Source organism: Idiotropiscis lumnitzeri, chromosome 13 (genome assembly GCF_059441095.1).
Source record: "Idiotropiscis lumnitzeri isolate Australia: NSW breed Sydney's pygmy pipehorse chromosome 13, RoL_Ilum_1.0, whole genome shotgun sequence".
Lineage (NCBI taxonomy): Eukaryota > Metazoa > Chordata > Actinopteri > Syngnathiformes > Syngnathidae > Idiotropiscis > Idiotropiscis lumnitzeri.
Window position 1 is genome coordinate 7525309 of NC_142403.1, and position 21322 is coordinate 7546630.

Consider the following 21322-nt stretch of genomic DNA (forward strand, 5'->3'; position numbering starts at 1 on the left):
GCCGCGATGGGGTGTGGTTCGCACGTTGTACCAAGTGAAACTGAATGAAGACGATAATAATAATTTTTCATTCTATCCCACTTCTAAATAATAATTTTCTTCTCAGTGTGATTACACAATTATTGTTTATTATTTTTACAGTATGTTAGTGGCTGTGAGCATCTCATCGGACAGGCATGATAGATAACACAAACGTGGATTTTCATATGCCGACGTTTCCAATGCAATTAATCATCCATCCATTATCTATGCAATTTATCCGCGGGGGCGAGCCGCAGCCTATTCCAGCTGTCTTCGGTCAGTAGGCGCGGAAAAGTCCGAACAGAAAGGCCGGAGCCAGAATCGGACTGACGCACCTATGAAATGTGACGTTTTAACCAGTCGCTCACTGTGTCCGCCCGTAATCAATATTAACTCTAAATCTTTTTAATTCACAAACTTTATTGTCGATACGGTTAAATAATGGTACCCAGGTCATATGTATGAAACGTACAACGATAATCTAATTTTAAATTGTTTTAAAGGGACAACAATAAGGAGGCAGGGTGAGCGATGGTAATTTACCACAATTGCCTGGAGGTTCTAAAGTTGGTGTGAATGGTTGTTCCTGCAAATGGAGGCTCCAGCTCGCCCACAATGCACAAGGATACACTAAAAAACAAAAATTGACAATCATTAAGAATTTTGATTGTCATCATTATGATTAATTAAATGAAATCATAATGAATAAATCACGCGTAAACGTATTTATTATTTACTCAAGCCGTGTTTTATTTTATTTTAAACATTAAATGCAGTTGGCTCTTTTGTTGTTGGGCCTGTCACCGATAGTAACCTTTGCTATGAACTCTCGCGATAACTTGAGGCGGAAGACACCAGGCGAAGTCAACGAGAGGCGCTCGTGTTATGCTGACAGTAGCGATGGGAGGATATCGAGCATTCTTTTTTACACGCTAACCACTAAGAAGGAGTTTGTGGCGTTTTGTTCTTATAGCGTAGCTACCCTTTTAAAGTCTCTTTCATGTTCTTTTCTTCACATTGGTTGCTTGAAGACTTCCAGCTGGCGAATTGCATCAGTTGGCCCGGAGGGTCCTCGTCACCCTCTGTTCCCTTCACGTCAGCTCGTTAAAAAAATGACCGGAGAGAAGATCCGATCGCTGCGGAAGGATCACAGACCCAGTCAGGACGATGACTTGCTGGAAGCCGACGAAGAGGCAGCCACTGGGACGTTTACCGCCTCTAAGACAAACAACAAGAGCAGGGCGAGTCGAATCTTCAGCAACCACAAGTTGGTCAAGTCGGCGTCCACGCAGCAGCAGCAGCAGCAGCAGCAGAAGCAGAACCAGCACCTCAATGCCAACAACACGCTATCTTCAGCCGATGTCGTTGACGACAACAACAAAAACCCCATTATCCGAAGTGGACAAGACTTTCCGGTTCACGAATGTGTGTTCAAAGGAGATGTGCGACGCCTTTCGTCGCTAATACGTACTCAAAATATATCCCAGAAGGACATCCATGGTGAGTAGCTGTGAGTGACACAACCTACGTGAGGGGAACGTCCCAAAACACATCTTGTTAAACTGTTCAAGTCCAGACAAACTGGCTTTTTTTAGCTCAATACAACTAAGAGAAATACTGTAAAGTAACACATTGTTTACAATGGAACACAGGGAAATAGAATTCAGTAATTTAGAAAGTCGCTTTGTTGAATAAACATGGGCGTTATCAGAGAATTACTAGAAAATCATACAGAACGTAAACAATATATTCTTGAGAAGCAATGGACCTCAAAAGTTTTAAAACACAATTTTTCTCATTAAAATTGTGTTATAATTGTTTTCAGGTGTTAATATTGCAATTCCAATACAGATGATGCTATAACTTAAAGAGATACTGTGCTTTTTTTCAAGTTTTTTTTTAATGACAGTGAAGTTATTTTTTGGGGTGAATTTGGAAATAGGCTCGGTTTTCGTGCAGATTTAATGAATTTAAAAACATTTTTTTTTAAATTGCTGTGCCCAAATATATTTATCAAATATGGGACCAGATAACCTGGGTGAATACTTCACGTGTGTGTGATACACACATAATTAGTATTGATAATGCCTTTGCAAATACTCCTTGCATGCAGTGTAATTGTGAATGTAGCCTTCTCGTATCAACCTCTGTCATCATTTGGTCTGCCGTCTCTAGAAACACGCATCCGTGATCGTTGAGAAATATTAGGAATAGGTTGCCGGTACTGATATTGGTTAAAATGATTTGCAGAATGGCAAGATGACACATTTGTAACATACCTTCTGTGATTAGTTGCCAATATGGAGGTATGCATTTGATCAAAAATGTTGCCGTAACAGTGCAATAAATCATTGAGGCGTGTTTTTCAGTGTCCAGGTGCATTTCTTTGGCTAAGCTAATTAAATTCCACCAATCAAACCATGAATATTAATTTCACAAGTATACCTTTAAAGCATTGCTAGCACAGATAGTAGGTTATATAAATGGTGGCAGTTTTACTGTAGAAAAGTTGAATAAAACCTAAGATTAAGGACAAGCGGTACTGAAAATAGATGAATGGAATATTTTTTAATGACCCCCATAATGGCAATACATTGTATTAAACACACCCCTCAAAAGAATGCAATTCTCATTTGGTAGTAAGTGTTCAGTTTGTGATGATGGCCTTGCAGAGTTGTGGAAGTTCCACATGACAGCACCCATTTGACAGGGCAAAGTCTGCTCAGATAAAAACAGGATTTCCGACCAAACACACCCTTGTTGCTCTTGTCTGTACTGGAATGCAGTTTGTCCTCATATCACAGCTCAGACTACAGCAGAAGCAGGGGTCGGCCGTGGGAATCTATTGGGTTGGAGTTCCAACATGTTTTGTTCAATTGTCAAGCGTCCGTGTGAGTCTGAGTCTCTGGCTCAGATTCCACGGCAGTGGAGCATGCGGCCGTCACATTACACGGGGCCTTAATATTTACTAAACACTCAACTTCTTCTCAGTGTAATCACTAAGAGTTGTGGTAGATGATAAATTCACATTGTATGAGTCAGCGTTGGACTCGACCCCTTAGTTCCCCTTGAATCCATATTATTTGTCTCACCAAGACATTTGGGATATTTTCATGCTTCCAGCTTTGTGGGAACTATTTGCGGAAAGCCCTTTTCTGTCCCAGCAAGACTTAGTTGGAATTCAAATAAAGAATTTGGTGTAAAGAATCACAATTCAACCAAATTCAAAATCAGAAGAAGTTTAATTGAAGACAAGTCACTTCTCTCTCTCTCTCTCTCTCTCTGTCTCTCTATCTCTCTGTCTCTCTGTCTCTCTCAACTCCATTCAATTAGCCTGTGGGATTGTTGTAAAAATAGCTCAGCAGTGATGGGTCATTGTGATTGTCTAGGAACGTTGCATGTATGTAAACAATGGCAAAGATTTATCTAAATAAAATGGGGCACATTGCTTTTTCCTAATAATTGTGAAGAATCATTAACATGATCAGTTTATTCACATAAATCAATCTAAACAATTCTTAACAACAACATGATCATATCACGAATTAACGATCATCTGAACACATTTGTTATTTCAGAAGTGTGTATCATGTTACCACTTCACTTTTAACAGTAGCCAAGAAGTATCTAGATTTCAAAAATGGCTGTTCGAGTTGCTTTTTTTTTTTGCGATACGAGAGAGGCTCCAATTAACGGCAGCAAAGTCCTCTCGTGTTTTCATCTACATGGCCAAGAAACATGACTCTGATTCTGAAACCACGAGGAGAAACATGACAGTGACTGAATGGCAAACAGTGCAGTGTGTACCCCACCTCTCCGTCCGGCTCCAGTTACCCATGATCGTAATGAAGACAACTGCTATAGATAATGGATTAATGGCCGAAACATGAACCATGCAGTGCTGAAAGTACATTTCTCAGTGAAAAGCACAGATGGCGGGCGTTTTGTTGTTGTCGATGTTTTTTGTTTGAGAAAAAGTACCAGTGAAGTGCCATCCATTATTATTTAATTATCAGCATGCTGACACGATATACAGCAATTTGTTGCCATTCCATTCATAAAATTCCATCCTAATGTGGATGAGTTGACCATTTTAAGATCCCCTCTCCACAAACATACACATTGAATGGGCACATCTCTCTTTATCATGGATATATAGAAAATGTGTACTGAAGCAAACCGAACAGGCTTATATGGACCTTGGGTTGTGCAGTGTGTGCCGTGATGCTGGAATAGTGAAGTACCATTCTCAACCTGCTGCCTCACCCAGAACTTCATGAAATGAATGAGTAATAATTGTTTCCTGAAACGTTTGTTCATACAGTGTCTAAACACATTAAGTGGCTACTGTGTTTACTCAAGCACTTTTGGACATTTGTCTGCATATTGGTTCTCATTGGCGTTCTTCTGCTTGTATTGTCACCCCCGTTTCTGCAAAAGAGAAGCTACATGCTCTGGAATGTGTTTGCCTGCTAATCCTATAAGAACAGCTCGTGAGTGCTGCTTAGTTTTCCCTTGAGGGATGCGCCAATTTTCCCAAGAATGCATTTCTAGGATGAACCCTTTGCTCTTCAGTGTTTAGTTACTAATCTCATTTAACAATCCATTTCCCTTATGTCAAATGCACTGTAAAGTACTTTCATAGGCTGCACTTTGACTAAGTATAGGAATGGACAAGACATTATTACAACTTAATTGTTCACTTCTTATTGTTATAGTATGTCTTTAGTCAATGCATTAAATTTTCTCTTCTGCCTTCTCCAGGAAACACACCACTGCATCTGGCTATCATGTTGGGGCACAAAGGTGAGCCGCTTACATTTCCATTCAGTTCTCATTGTTTCGTCACATGCTCATCCATTTAACAATGCTCTGAATTATATGAAATCTCTCAACAAATGAAAGAAATCTTCAAATTAGTTGTAGAGAGGAATTCATCTGTTCCAGACCCAAAACCGTACTTTTTTTTTAACAGTTTGTTGTTAAAAATAAAAAATAAAAAATGAAAGTACAAAATCATTTGAATAAACGTTCAAAATAGCTTGCTTTGCATGACTTGAACAATGTCACAAAGAACAGGAGAAAAAGGGTACCTCTCACAAAATCTTTTTCTGCAAATAAGATTGTGCTGAGATGCGGTAATGCCATTTGCAAAGGCCTAGATTTGTGAAAAGGTATCTTGTAAACAATATAAATAATGCCATGTGCAAAGGAGCTAGTCGCCTGTAAACAAAATGCTAAATAAAATGAAAAAAATGTCAATGGAAAGCCAATGCCAAATAAACAAGTGTGCTTCATTAGGAAAATGTGCAGTCTCGAGTACTCGGGTGCACGGTCGCCACTTGTTGTCTATGCACATTCAGGCTCAAACAGGGATGCATGTTGCGACTCGACCACAAGTCGGATGTGGATGCAAAATGCTCGACATGTCTTTGTTCGCGTCCTGATGTTGTCCATATCGGGAAGTCCTGTTTGCGACAAATATTTTCGTACCTCTTGTCGGCTACGTTCATGAGGCGTTTAAATCCTGTGCGCTCCACTGTAACTAGAGGAGCTATATCTTTAGAGCTATGTGCTCGGCTATGGCGTCCACCACTGAGACGTTCTCTCGTATGGTGTCGCCTCCGTTATGGGCTGTTGTCACTTGTCGAACCTTGCTTCTCACTTTGAACATTTAGCACAAGCTCCAAGTCAACAGCATGGTTGTGTTGTGGGTGGTTTAAAAGAAAAGGTTGGACGCGCTGTTTCAGGTGCTTACGACGCACTTAGTAGTTCATGTTCTTTTGCTCAAACATCGTCTTTATGGAACCCAAAACATTTCCAAACGACAGATGTCGAATTTCTTTTCGGGACAAGCGCGACAGGAACAATTTCAACTAACGTTACTTCGTCTGCAGCCGTGTCAGCCGCTTCAGGATTTGAATCGCCAGCAACGAACGCGTCTTCTGTTTACATTCTTCTACAGCGCATGAGTCACGTGACTAGATGCGCTGTAGCCGTCTTAAAGCGGCATGAACATCGCCGCAGACAGAAAAGACTTATCTTTTCAGTTTTTTTTAGACACCGAATTTACCGACAAGGGCAAAATTATGTCGGTCACTGTAATACATTTCGGTAACGGTAAATTTTCGGTTTATCGCCCAGCCCTAATATATATACCGTATTTTCCGGGCCATAGGGCGCTCTTTAAAGTCCCTAATCTTGCCCAAAATAAACAAAGCGCCTTGTAAAGCGGCGCGCCCATTATATGGACTAAGCATCACTCAAGTCAAGTCAAGTCAATTTTATTTGTATAGCCCTTAATCACAGACAGTCTCAAAGGGCTTTACATAGCCACAATCGACATCCCCGATCTTAACCCCCAGGAGGGCAAGGAAAAACTCACAAAACCTCATTAGGGGAAAAGTGAGAAACCTTGAGAAGGGACCACAGATGGGGGAATCCCCCTTCCAGGATGACCAGGCTGCAATGGACCATGGACCACTCGCGACCATCAACCCTTTTACTCATTGGGCTGTTCGGAGTGCATGTTAGCACACCCTGCTGGACAAAGTCTGAGTCATCTATGCTTCTAATTGACCGTGACTTATACATTATGTGACTATGGTGTTTGGGTGATGGTGTAGGAGAAAGCAGGACAAAAGGGCAGCTGTCCACAATGTTGTAGTCTGTCTTATCATTTATGTTATTGCAAGCAAGAAACGTCCCAGGTTTAGACAACAGACAAAAAGCCCAAAGCACAACAGCACATCTCTCTAAACAGCCATGCACATCTCTCTAAACAGCCATATGATTGGCTGAGTCTGAGTGGCTCCCAAGAAGCCATTTCTGTAATTGGCTAAGGCTGAGTGGCTCCCAAGAAGCCATTGCTATAATCTTTTTGTGTTATTTTTATTTCTTTTGGGTATATTGATGGCATGAGAGATACATGTTTTGTGTTAATCTTATTTCTTTGTTTCATTGTTTGCTTGTATGCTGAGTTTTTTTTGGTTTTGATTTGAAACCGTGACTCTAAGGAGTGTGGTGACCAGTGAAGTCCCTCCCCTGACCTTGTCTAGTAGGCTAATGCCAAGACACCTTTTATTGGTTAGAGTCATTATTATTGACAGTGATTCCTATTAGTTTCATGACATCTGTCAATGAAATGGGTTGATGCCTCTGGCAGCGATTCTTTATGGGATTGAGTCCTGGTGAACTGGCATCAGCCGAGCTAGCGCGAGCAGCCGAGCTAGCGCGAGCAGCTGAGCTAGCGCGAACGTGCTAGCGCGAGCAGCCGAGCTAGCGCGAACGTGCTAGCGCGAGCAGCCGAGCTAGCGCCTTGTAATGCGGCGCGCCTAGTATATGCATTAAAGACGGAAATAGCACCCTCAACTGGTGTTGCGCCCTTTGAGGCAGCGCGTCGTATGGCCGTAAAAATACGGTATATGTATTTATATATATATATATATATATATATATATATTTTTTTTTTTAGCACTTCATTTGTCACTCTAAAAAAAACGATTATAACAACAACAATAAGAAAGGCTGCGACAGTGCTTACCTTGCTTAGTGTGATTCACAGTGCCGCCTCACAACAATATGCGTGGTTGGCCATTTTGAGATGATTACAATGACATTAACTTTTCGTTGCTTAATTAAAAATATGCTACAATTCAATAACATAACTGTGGTTAGTGGTTTCTAATGAAAATAAAATGATTTTCGGCTTTCTATTTGGGTACTATGCCAATCATTTATTATTTGATGATTTCGGCCGCGGATCATCGGCCTAAATGTTCAATAGCTTTCCGCCTTCACACCGTGGAGGCATACAACAGATTTTTCACCATGCAAAGACCGTTTGGATATCGAAAATAGTACATAAATAGATGTCATTTTTCTTTGAAAATTGTGTGCTTTACTCAAATTATTCATAAACGGGGATACTCAATGTTACTCTGTATATTTATGTCCCATCCCACTCTAGAATAACATTTCATTCAATGTTCATGATTAATATGTTATGATCTATCAAGCATACAGTGTCTACTCAAAATCATTTTTGTCTTCAGTTGACTTGCTGAAGCTGGACTGAAAGCCTGAGTCTAAAATATTAATTCACTGCCCCTTTGATTGTGCAAGTAGGTCGTGGAGCGCACTGTTGAAAAATGCATCCTCCCAGGGAACAATTCAAGCATGGTTATGCCACGTGCTGGACTTCACATTTGTTCTTCTAGTGGAGCACAGCGTGTAATTGATTCCAATTGCAGTAGGATTGGACACTGTGGAATTGATTGTGCTAATGAGGTTGTCAGTCTCTTGCCTGAGCTGCTAATATGTCCTCCTGGGATCCTCAGATCAGACAGAGGACTACAGCATGACATCATACAGTAATCGGGGTGTGGCTGCCCTGTTGGTGATGTTGAGACTTTGTTTGTCCGTGCAGGCCGATGTGTCTATATTAACTGGCTCGCTCGAAACCCCTTGGGATGTTAATTAAAAATTAATGAACAAGAGCACTCAGTAAGTGCAGACGTCCACTAAGGTTTAAGCATGTCCTCTTAGAAATCATTGGCTGAATGGCTACTATCATGATCTTATAAAATAAAAGAAGAAAAAAAATCCAAGATGAGATACATACATGAGGTTTTACAAAATACTGTAATTGGATCAAATATGACAAAGTGCGCCTTTTGCTCACATTGGATAACATTAAGCAGAGATTCTTTTATCAGTTTTTAAGGTTATCCCATCCATCCATCCATCTATCCATTTTCTGGACCACTTATCTTCAATAGGGTCGCAGGTTTGCTAGAACCAATTTCAACTATCTTTGAGTCAAGAATCGGGGTACACCCTGAACTAGTTAGCCAGTCACACGGCACAAATAGATAAAAAAAACAACTAAACTCGCATTCACACCTAAAGGAGTGAATTGGCGTTTTCAATCAATTTACCATGCATGTCTTTGGAGATTGCGAGGAAACCGGAGTTCTCAGAGAAAACCCACGCGAGCACGGAGAGGACATGCCAACTCCACACAGGAAGGCCGGAGCCCAAATTCGAACCCACAATCTCATATTGTGAGGTGGATGTGTTAACCAGTCGACAACTGTGCCAACCTAATTTTATCCCATGATCATTTCGTTTTTGTTTTTTTAATGAAGCGAGTAGGTGACTCCACAAGTGTCAAACGGCGGGGGTGCAGCGGGCCCACTGTTTGAACAAATATTAAACCAGGAAGCATCATCCAAATAAAAATAATTAAAGAATAAACAATTCCATACCAATCGCAAAAATATAAACATTTGTTTCATATATGGTACTTATTTCCATGCTTAGACATTTTTCAAATAAACAAAATGAGCTAGATGCAAATTTGTTGAGTAATTAGTTGTATTTTGAGTACATTGCTGTTTCCATGTCAAGTTCCTCCAAGGTAAAATATTTCAAAATACCACAGCAAGCTCAAAATACTGTATTTGCATTTGACGTTTCATTTTATTTTTTTAATCAAGTTCAGAAAACTGCAAAGATTTTGTTGACCCTGCAGAAAATCACTTATGGGACTTGTGAGACTTGCAAAATGTGAGATCACTGTTTTGCTGGTGACGAAACTAGTAAGATAATTCCACCACACTAGAGTAGAGCGATGTCACCTGCATTATTAAATTCTCAGCAAAAGATGATGCTGAAACGTGCACATATATTAGTTAAAACTAATTCTAAGTACATTCTACGCTTCAACGCTGCATCAATGAAAACTAGCAGTTCTGCAGTTTAGTGCAACGAGAAATGGCTCTCAGATTACGTAATATGTGTCTGCTAAATGTTGTCATTACACAATCATTGGACAGCATATGTAGGTGAAAAGATTCAGGGAATATGTGAATTACGTCAGACTGCACGTGTATTTGCTGAGCAGTAACCCGTTATCAGCTGTTTCATCCCTGAGCGCTATACAGATGTTTGCCTCAGCATGGGGCACAGATGTTCGATGTTTTACTCCTGATATAAAGCGCTCATAGCAGCTGCAGTCTGATCTGATGGCAACACCGCAGTGCTTCCTAATTCCATTAACTCGAGAGCACCATTGTGGATCGATGGGCAGAGTAAGACTCATTGAACCTGCAGCTGGATGTCAAAATAGATTTAGGATTGAGTTGCAGGAGAATGGCCAAGTCCCAAGTTTTTTCAGTGTTTATATGGTGTTAATGAGGTCATTTTTAAAGCTTTCCCTTGGAGAGTCATTTTCCAAAGTGTTTTTATTCTCTTGTCTTTTAAACAGTTTTTATGCAATAATAAGAAGTGATCTAGTGTAACTCGCAGCATGTCAAGCACTTGTAATTACTGTATTTTTCGGACCAGAAAATGCACTTGAAATCCTTTCATTTTCTCAAAAATTGAATGTAATGGATTGTGCCTCATCGTCATCTTAAATTCAAATTCCTCTCACATTCCCGTTTGTGAATGGCTACCAGGCTTACATGTTTTCATCATACCAGAATTCAAACTACTTCTTGCTTTCTTTTCTAAGAATCAGGGGGAATGTGGTTTTACGAGCTCAATGCTGCAGCCAGAACATGAGCTAAGCATTTCTGGCGGCGCATTTCCAATGTTACAATATTGGCCGATAATATTGAGGTCTGTGGGACCGGAGGTAATTGACACAGCTAGCTTCCAATGGCTGTCAGGACTGGAGAAAAAAAATAACGGGCTTGGATGATGCCCCAGCCAATGTAATAACCATAATAAATAAATAATAAAGCAGAAGTGAATTTTGCAAAGTAAACATATTATATTGTCTTAATGGCATATGATCTGCTTAATATAGAATGAATAGCATTTAGCAAATGTATGATTAGCAGCTTAGAATTATTCCAACAACAAGCATCGGTCATCGTATTTTTCGATTTTCTCCACTTGAAGCAATACACGTGTAGTTGCCTAGCGAACAAAAGCATGTGAAACCCGGTCTGTACCAAGAATAATACCTGTTTTTATGCAACATAATTATCACTTTGCCAACTTGCCACCCAACATTTTATCCACATACACGCTTACTAGTTTTGTGTTGGATTTAAATACAGGGAGATCCCTCTCTTCCATGAAGGATATAACCGTTATACTGATCTATAAAACATACGCAGTTGATGTGGTACTTATCATTGTAATTCCCTGTTTTTAGAGGTCTAATCGTTAGGATTGACAGAGCTGGTTTTGGACAGTGGCTTGTTACAACAGTAGTTGTAATAATTCTGATGCAGAAGCATTTTAAGTGCAACCGCTTGTATGGAGTGGTTGTACTTTATCTGCCTCAATATACTGTATCTGCCATAGTGCGCAGCGCTTTCAAAAGGTGGTGGAATAGCTTTTAAGAGCCTGCAAATTTTGCCCCATCAAGTGAACACTATTAAGCATTTAGCAGATGACTGCCCTTTGTTGTTTGGTGTGCCGCCAATGAGCTGTCTAGCCGCCGCCTACCTTTTTATGAGTGACGTCATCACGACCAAACAGTTAGCTGAACCGGAACAACAGGATTGGTATTTGGGTGGGTGTGGTTTTTTTTTATTCACTGGCTGCTTACCGAAAATAATTTCACCAGATCAAGAGTTACATAAGATCTGTTTAATGTAAAATGTACTTTAGTGATGGAGCATCAGTTACTTGTGGTTTCTCGCTATTTGCAATCTAGCTCGGTCCCTAATCCCCCTTGCAGAGCGGGTATTGCTGTAAACGAAAATGAAATTCATGAACGGATCACATTAATTATTCTCAAGGAACTGTTAAAAATGGTCATCTTACTATAATTTGCTCTTGTTTTGGTTCTGAATTTGGAGATGGGTTTTGGCTATTGTTCAGTGGAAAGGTGGATCTAGTCTAGTTGGATACATGTCCATTAGCCAGCCACAAATCTTAAAAAAATCCTAAACAATCCACATTTAAATGAAAGCTGTCATGTAAAAGTTTTTCAAAATAACTAGAAAATATAAAGAGTATATAGTTGCTTGCTTGACTTTAGCATGTTTTATACATTAAAATTTTAGATTTTTTTAAGCGACCCCTTGAATGTGCCCCTCAACCTAAAAAAGTTTGGAGACCCCTGCTGCAAAAGATAATTTAAATTTTGTATTCAGCGTGCTTATGTGTTAGTGTTATGGTGTGTTGTGTGTTGACTGTTTTGATGTACTGGTTTATTTCCTCCTCCAGAGTGTGCTCATCTGTTGCTGGCCCACAATGCACCAGTGAAGGTGAAGAATGCACAGGGATGGAGTCCCCTTGCAGAGGCTATTAGCTACGGAGACAGACAGATGAGTAAGTATCAGACTGTCTGACACTGTGCTGTGAGATAAGGACATTTTTGCAAGACAAGTTTTTCACATTCAAATTCCGTTTTCTGCAATGAAAAAAAAGTTGAGCTCAAAAGCTGCAAATCCAAAAAAGTACTCCTACACATTTTGCTGCTGCTTGCCAATGAGGCCTGAGCATGACATTCCTCAAAGCCCTCCAGCCTTTGGTGTGTGGATGAAAAGAAAATCGTTGGTTGTTTTTCTCTCTCCTCATTGGGTGATTGCTCCCAAGTCCCTCATTCCACCCTCTGACACTCACCCACCCCTCATTCAGGTTCTTGAATGGTGTCTTTATTATTCGTAAGCATAACTTATTTACAAAACAAGCTCCATTTTGAAACATAAATTACATTGGTGTTGTGTTTATCAAATAAAGTTAAAAATCACAATCAATTTGTGGAAAATTGTTATGAAAGAATAATAATAATAATGTAATTGAGCAATTTGATGAGGTGTTTTTCAAACTAGTAGCCCTCAGCATTAATAATCAGTCCCCAAGAAGAACAACATTATTCCCTCTCGTGTGATATTTCCTAATAAAGTAACAAATAAAATGAATAGTAAATATTCATAAATAAAAGCCCTAATCAGTAATACAATAATAAAAAAGAATTTGTAATACATTTTGATGGGGATTGTGCAATTACCAGAGTATTTGATGGAATAATTCATAGGATAATCAATTATAAAAAAAATTGTTCTTGACAGCCCTGAAGTGAAGCACAGATGTTTTTGCTTCTATCATGTATTGTTCTCTTCTAAGTGCTCTTGTTTTACACCTTTTTCCGTTCTTTAGTTCCTTAATGATGATGTGTCTTTCCAGACAGCTTCCTGACACATTAATCTAGAAAAAAAAAAGTTTTACCTCCATGACATCAAATGCCAACGGTACAAAGGGAAAATGACTGTTCCCTCTGTAGAAAGGAAGATATATCTTGTTTTTCTGGGCTTGCCACCCTTTGTAAACACCACGTTACACTGAACTGCTAATAGCAGGCTGCATCCAAACTCTAATCTCAAGTTATTCTTAGCATAAGACATTTAATGAAAGCTCTTATTGTCTGAAGTTATTTTTAACTAATGTGTGTGACCTCCATTTCCACCAATCTCACTCATGTGTCAGTTGACTTTTTCTTGTTTGGATACCTACTGAAAATGAAGGAAAGTCTCATCAAATAACTCCATTTTATGTTTTAATTTTTAATTCTGGAGGTTTGTCAGTTTGTGTCCCGAGTTGCCTTCTCGTCACGCTGCTTTGCTGTCAGCTTGGGCTTTTTAAAGGGAGTCACAGATGTGTTGATGTGCACTCATTAGAGGAGATGCTTCTGCTTGTCGGTGGCACACTAATTAGTGGTAGTCGTTGGCACTTGATCGATTCGGTCTCAGGCTGGCTGCTGAACCAGGGGGATTCAGGTAAGGTGTTGCAGCTTGATAAAAATGAAGAACAGAAATAGTTTTAAACCTTAAACCGAAGCTGTTTAATGGATTGATTCTTAGTTCCTTCAGTGATAGATGACAAAATACGGGGTGACCAATTCAGCCCCAGAAGGATGGTGTGTCGCTTTGTAGCAGACAATTCCTGTAAACGAGACATTATGAATTGACAGAAAAGCAATTGTTGATCTAACTGTAGGTTTACGTCGCTATAGATTATAGCCCTGTTTGACCATTTTAATATTTAAATCATTTAAATCATTCACGTTCATCTGGTGGTTGCACCCAGTCTCCAAGTTAAGTGAGTTCACATGAGACCTGTGTAAATATTGACTGTTCATAAATTCTCGGAGGCCTGCCAAGGAGGCTTAATCTAGTGATGGAAAGCTCACCCAATGGTACAATTTTCCTTTTCATTCGTCCATATAGGTAAAATAGTACCTAATTAATGCAACGAAAGTGTCCTAATCGTTATACAGTAACTGAATTGGTGTGAAGAGAGCAAGTTTGGTTGAATGTGGATGCAGTCTGCTGTCTAGTTCTCCAGTGGTATGTGACGACTGGTTGGTGCATGAGCAGATGCGTCTAATCTTGTCCAACTAAGTGATAGTGAGACGATCAAGGACTGGGCGTGTCCACACACATTTACCACGTGGGACATAAAGGCTCTCTGTGTGTATGAGAGTAACTTGCCAGCTTGCTTGCGGTGAGAGCTGCACTCACTTTGTGTTGGCTGGTGGAACGCAGAGCAACAGTCAACATTTTTGTGTAAACGTTTTTAATTGATTATTAGGGTACTTAATTAATGAATCTATTTGTGACTCAGCCCAAAGGTGTATATAACCGTTTTGATTATGCATTTTCTTAACGCACAAAGATTGGTTTATACTAGTGCTGTCAAGTGATTAATTTGTTTTAACTAATTAATTACAAATAATTTCCATGATTAATCGCGATTAATCCCATTTTTCAACTACAATTTTTTGCAAAGCTTGTAACAGATATTTAATTGAATAATATCTTGGAATTGATGCAAAATCACCAATTATGAAGTATATTTAATTCAAAGACTGTTCAAATAGATTTCTTTGATTCTTGAATACGATCTAAATGGAGACATCTTTACAGGCATTTTTCTTCTAAACATTTCTCAAAACTGCCCACAAGCGCCACACTCCAGCAGTGTTGGTTTGCAAAGCCCAGTGGTAATTTGAACACAGTGTTTTGTTCTGAGACGTGCTAAATATGTACAGCTAATATAGCACAATATTTGCAAGGTATGCAAATTATTTTTTAAGTAAATCAAACTGAGTTAAAATATTTAACTGAGTTAAAAAAATGTTGGATTAATCACCTGAGTTAACGCTCTAATTTTGACAGCCCTAGTTTATACACATTTATCTCTTTTTAACTGGACGAGTCACACTTTTCATGCATTCCGCGGCTGAGGCAAATGATCGTATTTCTGCTGCAGGGTTCATAATGTACCGTATGTGGCTTATGTATTAATTAATTGATTTGTTCTTGTTTTCCCTTTGTTGTGCAGTAACGGCACTGCTAAGGAAGCTGAAGCAACAGTCCAGGGAGAGTGTAGAGGACAAGAGGCCAAAGTTGTTGAATGCATTGAAAGAGGTATGTAATACTTTACTTCTTCACTTGTCATCGTCCTTGTTTCTTCTCCTTCAGAACCTTAATATGACATGGAGCTGTTTTTTCTGCTATGCAATTGATAATCAATTGATGCAGTTTAAGAAATTTATCTATTAGTGATTCTTGGCGCTGATAGCATCAATTGTGATTCATTCATTATGCACACATTCCAAACCATCTGTTTAACAAGGAGATGTGTTGTTACACTTGTAGCTTCGTAGCATGAGGTTATGAAGGCTAAATGACGAGTGTAATCCTCCGGCGATTTCAGTTTCCAGGTCGGATGTGAAATAGTGCACCCGCCTAGAGGGACACGCCGCAGATGGCCGAATGTGAGACCTCAATACCACGTGCTTAACTGAGGCATGACCTCAACCTTGAATTTCCTTAGGCTGACATGCCAACATCAGATTCTGTTGAATGTTGTTTCACCTTGAGCACAACCTGTGTTAGGTTCTATTTAATATCCTTTAAAGTTGATGATGAAGAGAACCAAAAATCGTCATGTTTAGCCTTTGTTCTTTGTCAGTATCTTGCGGATCAGTTAGGGTTCCTTGAGTTCAGGATAAGATCATTTTGCTGCTTCAGGGTACTCGTATTTCAGTCTTATATGTGTTCTTTTGAAAATATGTGCACCCACAATTTGCATCTGCAGAAACAACACTCCCTATCTCTACACACATGAGAAAGTTTTCAGTGACGGTACCCCTAGTGGAAGGCTTATGGCAAATTGACTGTTCGGTATTATTCTTCAGTTTTGAAACCATTTTGCCATTTTGCAGCTTGGAGACTTTTATCTGGAGCTTCACTGGGACTTCCAAAGTTGGGGTGAGTTGAATTCCCCTCCATCTCAGTGGTGCTAGGAATTAGGAATCGTCTAATTGTCTTTCATCTTCCAATGTTGCAGTGCCTCTGCTCTCCAGAATTCTACCCTCAGATGCATGTAAGATCTACAAACAGGGACTCAACATCAGGCAAGTCATATCAGCAAATGCAGATCAACTTAATAGAAGAAAAGCCTTTTTTATTGCCCTGTGTACAATCAAAAACATCTAGCTGTTAATCTGTTGCTGATGTGAAAAATCTATTCAGAGCCAGTGTCACTTTCCACATGTACATAAAATATGTATATGTTCGAATGAGTGTTGTTGGGGTGTAGTAAAGATACTCTAAAGTGACAATGAAACATAAACATTTTTTTTTAAATTTTGGGTGTAAGCTATTTAGAACTACCGAATATAATTTACTTGATTGACTGTCTGCACGCGTTCCCACTTCATTCACTCTGCTTCTGTACACGTCTATAGACTGGACACCACCTTGATCGACTTCACGGATATGAAATGTCAACGCGGTGACCTGAGTTTCATCTTCAACGGCAACGCCATCCCTTCAGAGTCCTTTGTGGTGCTGGACAACGAGCAGAAAGTCTACCAGCGGATACACCATGAGGTTTGTGAGGCACTGAAATCAAACGAAATAACCGTGTTCCTTACAGCTATTACAATTTCAGGCAAAGTGATCATAAATATTATCATTAAAGAGCCAGTAAATAACTTGTTAGGGGGTTCTTGTGTTTTTAAAGCTGCTTGCATGTTGTTAATGTGCTTGCGTGCGTTTTCTTCAGGAACTCTAGTTTCCCATTCCCAAAAGATGCATGTTAGGTTAATTGATGATTCAAAATTGTCTGTAGGTGTGAATGTAAGTGTGAATGGCTGTGTTGACATTTGTGATTGACATCCACAGGAGTCTGAGATGGAGACGGAGGAGGAAGTGGACATTTTGATGAGCAGTGACGTGTACTCGGCCACGCTCTCCACCAAGTCCATCACCTTCTCCAGAGCACAAACCGGCTGGCTCTTCAGAGAGGACAAGACGGTTGGTAACAGCCGTCAACATTATTGTTGGAGATGCGGCGACCCAAATTGTCACTAAGAGATTCTCTCGAATTGTGCGGAGAAAAACAAACTGAAACATTGCTTCCTTTCCATGGATTAGTTGATTTTTCTATTTCTAGGAGCGTGTTGGAAACTTTCTCGCAGACTTCTACTCGGTGAATGGCCTGGTGCTGGAATCCAGGAAGAGGCGAGAGCATCTCAGCGAGGAAGACATCTTGAGGAACAAAGCCATCATGGAGAGTTTGAGCAAAGGAGGGAACCTCATTGATCAAAACTTTGAGGTGTGTCACGTCTTAAAAACATTCAGTTTGCCTCATCACTATGGCCCAACCGGTTTATCTTTGAAGTAACCTTTGAGCTTGAGCATCTGTGTAGGCAGGGCATGAGTCTGAAAACAAAACAGCCTTTTCTCCTGTACTTTCCCTTTTGCTCTACGCTACCATCTAGTGGTGAAAGACCATTTAACTAGTCAGAGATGAACTCGATCAGCAGTCGTCTGTTCAAATTGAAATTCCGCTTTTGGTGTTTGTGCATGCGTTGTCCTGATTCAATGACGTGATCGGAAACTAGGGAGGATCAGATCATTTTCAGCTGATTGGAACCAGGTGAAAAAGATTTAATATTTATGTTCTTAAAATTTAGATCAAATGAAAAACAACCATAATGCAAAGGTATTTTCAAGTTTCATGTGGTGGCGTTTTCTTTTTAATACATTTCTGATGTATCGGCAGATAATCAAATGAAGTGACTTAGTTTAAAGCTAAATTAGCAAAACTCAGGTTCACATACAAGAGGTGAAATACATGACATTAATAGAGGAGAGTAAGCATTTTTTTTTCTTTGTCTTTCTCCATGTGCACACTCATCAGCCTGTGAGGAGACAATCTCTAACCCCGCCTTCACCCAACACCATATCCTGGGAAGAGTACATCACTGCTGACAATGGAAAGTAAGTGTCCCTACAGACACGCGGAACCACTTTAAGGCTTATTAGGCCTCAAGTCAGCTGGGATAGGCTCCAGCTCACCTGCAATTTCAATACATGTGATGAAGATGGATGTTGACATGAATTTCCTGAGCCTTTCACTTTTCAGCAAGCACGGAAAATTAGGGAGGGGCAAAATTAGCATTTGGCCATTTGAAAACCTGTGCAGTTGTTTGAATGAAAACAGCTCGACTGCATGACTTGACTTTACAAAAGGTGTCATGTTGACGGCAAAGACGTCGTACTAACTTGCGTGTTGTTGTCCGCCAGAGCTCCTCATCTGGGCAGAGAGCTGCTCTGCAAAGAGAGCAAGAAAAACTTCAAGGCCACCATAGCCATGAGTCAAGACTTCCCCCTGAGCATCGACTCGTAAGTCCCCCCATGAGATGCGACGCCCATGTTCTGCCAAAAACAATTCGTAAATGTGATTGTAATGAAACGGAGCATGCTGTAAATATGACGGATGAAGTCTTTTTGGATGTATGAGTGAGTGGCTCAGTTGTGACATTTGACATCTTTTTGTTTTGCCTTCAGGTTGTTGAATGTTTTGGAGGTGATTGCCCCCTTTAAGCACTTTAATAAACTCAGGGAGTTTGTGCAGATGAAGCTCCCTCCTGGCTTTCCTGTCAAACTCGGTAAGAAGACCACCTTCCTGAGAGAATACAAATGTAGATAAGCGGGGATGGGCGTGTCAGTAAATTTAATTCGCCACCATCAGTCCTTCACGCCGTCATTGTTACTTTTAACCCGTCAGCATCGTCGCTCAATTACAGTTTTTTAGAATGGTTAGATGTTCTTTTTCTTCTTCTGTGGCATCTGCAGCACAAGCAATGTATCATATTGCATGTGCCGTTCAGTTAGTGAAAGTCGAGTAGTCCCCATTACCTGCAAAAAAAAGAGACCCAAAACGTCAGTAAAAGTTTCCCGCCATTCATCAGCAAAACGGGCGTCCATCAGTGACGCACTGGCAGAATACCCACCTCTGTATAATAGTGACAAACGTAAATGCAATTAAAGGAGGCGTTAGACATTAGATGTTTTATTGCAAGATTATTCCACCCAAATTTAGGTACCAACCTGCCAAATGTTCTCTTCTTGCAGACATCCCAGTCTTTCCTACCATCACAGCCACCGTGACTTTTCAGGAGTTTCGCTACGACAGCTTTGACGAAACCATTTTTACCATTCCCAGCGAGTACAAAGAAGACCCCAGCCGCTTCCCTGACCTTTAACCCAGCCTTCAACATGCTGGTGGTGGGATGGATGTTTATGAGACATCACACAACAAAAACATCAACTCTTCCCTGACAACTTATGGTCCCTAACTGCTCCCTAACCTCAACCAAACCAACGTCTCCACAGCCAGCTGAACAAAAAAGAAGCAACTAGGGTGATGCTGACTACAGCACTTAGAGCTTTGTTTCCACCAAGTGGGACTGGAGGGATTTCTGTCCATCATTGCAGTGCGACACATTAACGATTTACAACTGTACTGTATTTAATGGTAGCTTCTTCCTGGTATATGGGAAGCAAGCTTTGTTTGAGGAGAGGAAATAAAAGCACAATTTGTGTTCTTCTTATTCAACCAATCAACAAACTGCACTGCATTTAGTAGCTCCACCCTTTCGGTACCATACCATTGTGGCAGGGTGTGCCAAAAAAAGTGGTACGTTGTCGGTCCCTTTTTTCAATACCTTTTCAATTTTTGACATGAAAACGCACGCCAAACAGGACTGCTTGGTGGAAACGGGTGTTGCGTGTGGGGGCATGTGTGCGTTAACACTGATTGAGAAGTGTGTGTGGTTCTGGTCTGCGTGCACGCAGCAATCATATGACACAGAGTTGTACATGTGTGAATACACCTCTTAGCTTTGTACGAATTGGTCCTTTTTTTAATGTGTTTAACATTTAGGCAGTTCCCAAGATGCACTCACACGAATTAAAAATAAAAGTTACTGAACAGGGTGTTCCCCCCAAAAATATGACAGCACTTCATAGTTTAATAATGTAGTCTATTCTCACTTAAATGTTGTCAGGTTTTAATGAGGTGTCTAAAAACGAACCAAGATTAATATTAAACTCGAGTTTAAGTTAAGGGTTAGTTTTACGTTTGCTTTTTAAATGTTTTTTATCAGGGTGACGAATGCTATACACTATTAATGAAAAGGCATTTTGTGTGTTAGCATATGCTCAGTCAAACATGAGTGTTGTGTGTATTTCTGAGGAAAGTAAATAAAAGTTCACAAACTTGAATATAAATTTGGAAAAAAAAAATTAAGAGGTAAAAGTTAAACTTGTCACATGCGGTACAGATATTGAACATTTTTAAAGCTTTGTGTAATTGATTCTACAATCTACATTATATCTTATATGTTGGTGTTTGGATACATATTTTCTGCTGAAGCATTTTTAATTTTGTTTCGGAGATGTAGTCATTCAGATATTCATATTTCTATTCAAATATTTTTTTTTCTGGGGCGTGGGGGCACCCTGTACCTTTACTGAGGTTTTGTTAATGAATTAATCCGTTTTCATAGAATTCACTAAATTCTTTGGCATGTGTAACGTGTACTGTGGCATTTTTGCTTTCAGTACTTAAATGCACAACTCACAAGCTTAAAAGGTGGCATTTGAAATATTTGTACTCTGAGGCAACACTATAAATGCTGCAGTTTTTTATGGTACCATGTAGTCTGTCTGTCTTTCTTATGTCACCTTTATACGCTCCAAAACTAGGATTGTATAATGAGTAGCTGTTGCAAGGAACAAGGTATTTGTCTCCCGTGTTGGTTTTCATTTTACACAAACAAAAGCCTTTCTTCTGCACAATCTGTCCATGTTCTCAGTTTCTTCCTTTTGGTATGTTGTCCTCTTGTGTTCAACTCAACATGACTTGATCCAACGATATATTGGATTGTAACACGGTGGAAGTTGCTATTTTTGTATATAGATGTGTTTTTAAAGAAAACAAATCTCTTCAATTCTCTGGTTTGTTCTTTTGG

General features: G+C 39.8%; 1 protein-coding gene across 1 annotated transcript; it reads left to right on the top strand.

Moving 5' to 3' along the window:
• Positions 1–849: 849 nt before the first annotated feature.
• LOC148324187 (ankyrin repeat domain-containing protein 13C-like) lies at positions 850–21301 on the top strand. Its single transcript, XM_088314041.1, has 13 exons — positions 850–1521; positions 4786–4827; positions 12214–12318; positions 15334–15419; positions 16220–16265; positions 16345–16411; positions 16745–16889; positions 17184–17315; positions 17455–17616; positions 18205–18284; positions 18591–18689; positions 18855–18955; positions 19422–21301. Exons 1-13 carry the CDS (start codon positions 1134–1136, stop codon positions 19550–19552), a joined length of 1584 nt encoding a protein of 527 aa, XP_088170167.1. The 5' UTR covers positions 850–1133; the 3' UTR covers positions 19553–21301.
• Positions 21302–21322: the final 21 nt, after the last annotated feature.

Bases quoted from the DNA above. Each gene is read 5' to 3' on its own strand.
- LOC148324187 (XM_088314041.1), top strand. From the start codon at position 1,134: ATGACCGGAGAGAAGATCCGATCGCTGCGGAAGGATCACAGACCCAGT. The intron at 1,522-4,785 runs GTGAGTAGCTGT...TGCCTTCTCCAG, and splicing joins ATCCCAGAAGGACATCCATG to GAAACACACCACTGCATCTG. The intron at 16,266-16,344 runs GTGAGTTGAATT...CCAATGTTGCAG, and splicing joins CTGGGACTTCCAAAGTTGGG to TGCCTCTGCTCTCCAGAATT.